Source organism: Geospiza fortis, unplaced genomic scaffold (assembly GCF_000277835.1).
Source record: "Geospiza fortis unplaced genomic scaffold, GeoFor_1.0 scaffold40, whole genome shotgun sequence".
Lineage (NCBI taxonomy): Eukaryota > Metazoa > Chordata > Aves > Passeriformes > Thraupidae > Geospiza > Geospiza fortis.
Genome location: NW_005054297.1, coordinates 22,397,558 through 22,399,744, shown reverse-complemented (window position 1 = coordinate 22,399,744; position 2,187 = coordinate 22,397,558). Strand labels below are relative to the sequence as shown.

Genomic DNA, 2,187 nt, shown 5'->3' with positions numbered 1-2,187 from the left:
CAGGAATTTATTTCCCAGGAGGGAGTTGTACTGGACTAAGGCACACAGAGAATGTACATATGTGTTCCAAACCTCAAAGGTCTGTACATCAGGTGTGGCATTTCCTTATGGCTCTACTGGATAATAAATCCACTTACAGTTTTGAATTTGTGGGATGAGTCACTGTTTTGGTTTCTAGAAAGCAATAGAAAGCACTCTTAATAGTATTAACTAGAGAATAAAGAGTGTTTAGAATTTGGTTGATAAGAAATAGGAATATTATTTATTTCCTGATTGAAATTCCCCAGTACTTGCAATTTTTCTTCCTGAAAAGTATGTATTATCTTAACTGTTTTTTATTATTTAAGGAAATATAAAACTAATTTCAGCCTAAGCATTATAATAACTGTATTAAGATGTATTTGGTAATTATTCTAGAATAAAATTTTTTGTTATATTTTTATTGTACTCGAAGAGAAATGTGTTGCTTTACCATGTTTCTCTAGCAAGAGATTTCTCTTCTGTAAGTGTGTGGCCTATAAAAAGCTCTAGCCTTTTCTGTAATTTTAATTTTATTGTGTGGGTTACTTCTTTTTTGTGTACTTGAGGTTTATTGATATATGGTAGGCATTTAAAATAGAAACGAACCGCAGGGGAAAAGGGTGGGATGAGAGAAAACGTATGGGGTCATGCTGCTTATTAGTATTTTGGATAATTAGGGAGTTAAAAGCAAGTGAGTTATTTTGTACCCTATTTTATTAAGTGTATGTAAACAAAATTTATTTTCAGAATTGAAGAAACCTTCAAATTGTTCAAAACACCAAGCCCACCTCTGGGAATACCTGCAAGCACAGCTCTTCAGACCTGGTCTCTGCAGACTTAGGGATACCAGAAATAATCTGTATGTTTGTACAGCGTTAAATTTTTAATATATCGAATTTGTAATGATCACCAGTGCTTTTATTGCTTTGAATAAATATTTTACTCATGCATCTGTGTATTGATTTCCCTCCCCACGACCACAATTTTTGGTTTTAAAGACTGTTCAAATAGCTTCTTCCCCCTCCTTGCACTTTTGTAAATTGAAGTCATTACAGCAGTGTATTCTTGTGTTGACATTTGTTAGCAGTGTGCTAAGTAATATGTTTTTTAAAGTGTGGGCTTGAGGACTGTGGTTTACATCCTGTTGGAAACATTCCAGCTGGAACTTGCATATTACACCCAGGAGGCATTCTTGCATACCATCTTACCATCTGTACTATTGAATAAGTCTTAATAAAAAACTTACATACACAGTTTCAAATATGTGCCTTTTTTGCTGTTTTTTTTTAATTTTATTTTTAAATATAAGTTTTCATGCGGAGCTGGAGAGCACCAACACTTTATGGCTTCCATTAACACTGACAAAGTGGGGGTCAGTTTGATCCTAAACACAAAAATGTGCAAGTAAGTCCCCAGACTTTGACTGCAAGAGATGTGTTGAGTGTTTTAGTGCTCTTACCCAACACATTTTAAGACCAGCAGCACAGATGGAGACCAGTCAGTATACAAAGACACACAACATTTTCATTATTTGAAGCCATATTAAGATTTCTGTTTAGAGACATAAGTAGATGTAAGCCTTCCATAAACATATGATCAAACCAAAGATGTGTGAGGCTTGATTAGATTTATTTAATTGTTTATTGCTTTTTGTAAATTGGTAGCCTATCATATCAAGGTTCCTTTGTGTTTTAATACTTCACTTTAAAAGATTTTTGGAGTTTAATATTACAGACCAGTGAGAATTTTTTGGGGGGCAGAGTTTGCAGATGAAGGCAAAAGCAGCTATTTAACATGCTATAAAAAGTGATTTCTATGTTTTAACAAAAAAAAAAAAAAAATTCTATAACCGTATGGAATATAAATGGATTTTATTTTACACAGAAAGAAGAAACAGAAGAGCTTATGGTGATCTGTGATGTTATATAAACTAGTTCTGGGTTTTTTAGATTCTCTGACTTCTGTGATTTTTCAGTTGTTTAAAAATAAAAGAACCTATAAAGACTGCATTGTAGGAATGTGTTTTGCTCCTTAATTGAAAATAGGCCTTGCAAATCACTGTCCATTATTCTAACAATGAAATGAAATGAGGTTTCCTTCTAAATGGTAGAACCATTAATGTTTTAAAATTGGACTACAGCACCATCTTGTGGAAATCTTTATTCA

The 2,187-nt window shown here is 33.1% G+C and overlaps 1 protein-coding gene across 4 annotated transcripts in view; it reads left to right on the top strand.

Annotated features, from left to right (window-relative positions):
• The window catches only part of CEP44 (centrosomal protein 44), an 11,851-nt gene extending 10,569 nt beyond the window's left edge, over nt 1–1,282 (top strand). For all 4 annotated transcript variants that reach the window (XM_031055498.1, XM_031055494.1, XM_031055503.1 and 1 more), the window contains one exon: nt 769–1,282. In XM_031055498.1, the coding sequence (XP_030911358.1) occupies nt 769–862 (94 nt within the window). In that variant the 3' untranslated portion in view covers nt 863–1,282. The remainder of the gene's footprint in view (nt 1–768) is intronic.
• The last annotated feature ends 905 nt before the right edge of the window (nt 1,283–2,187 follow it).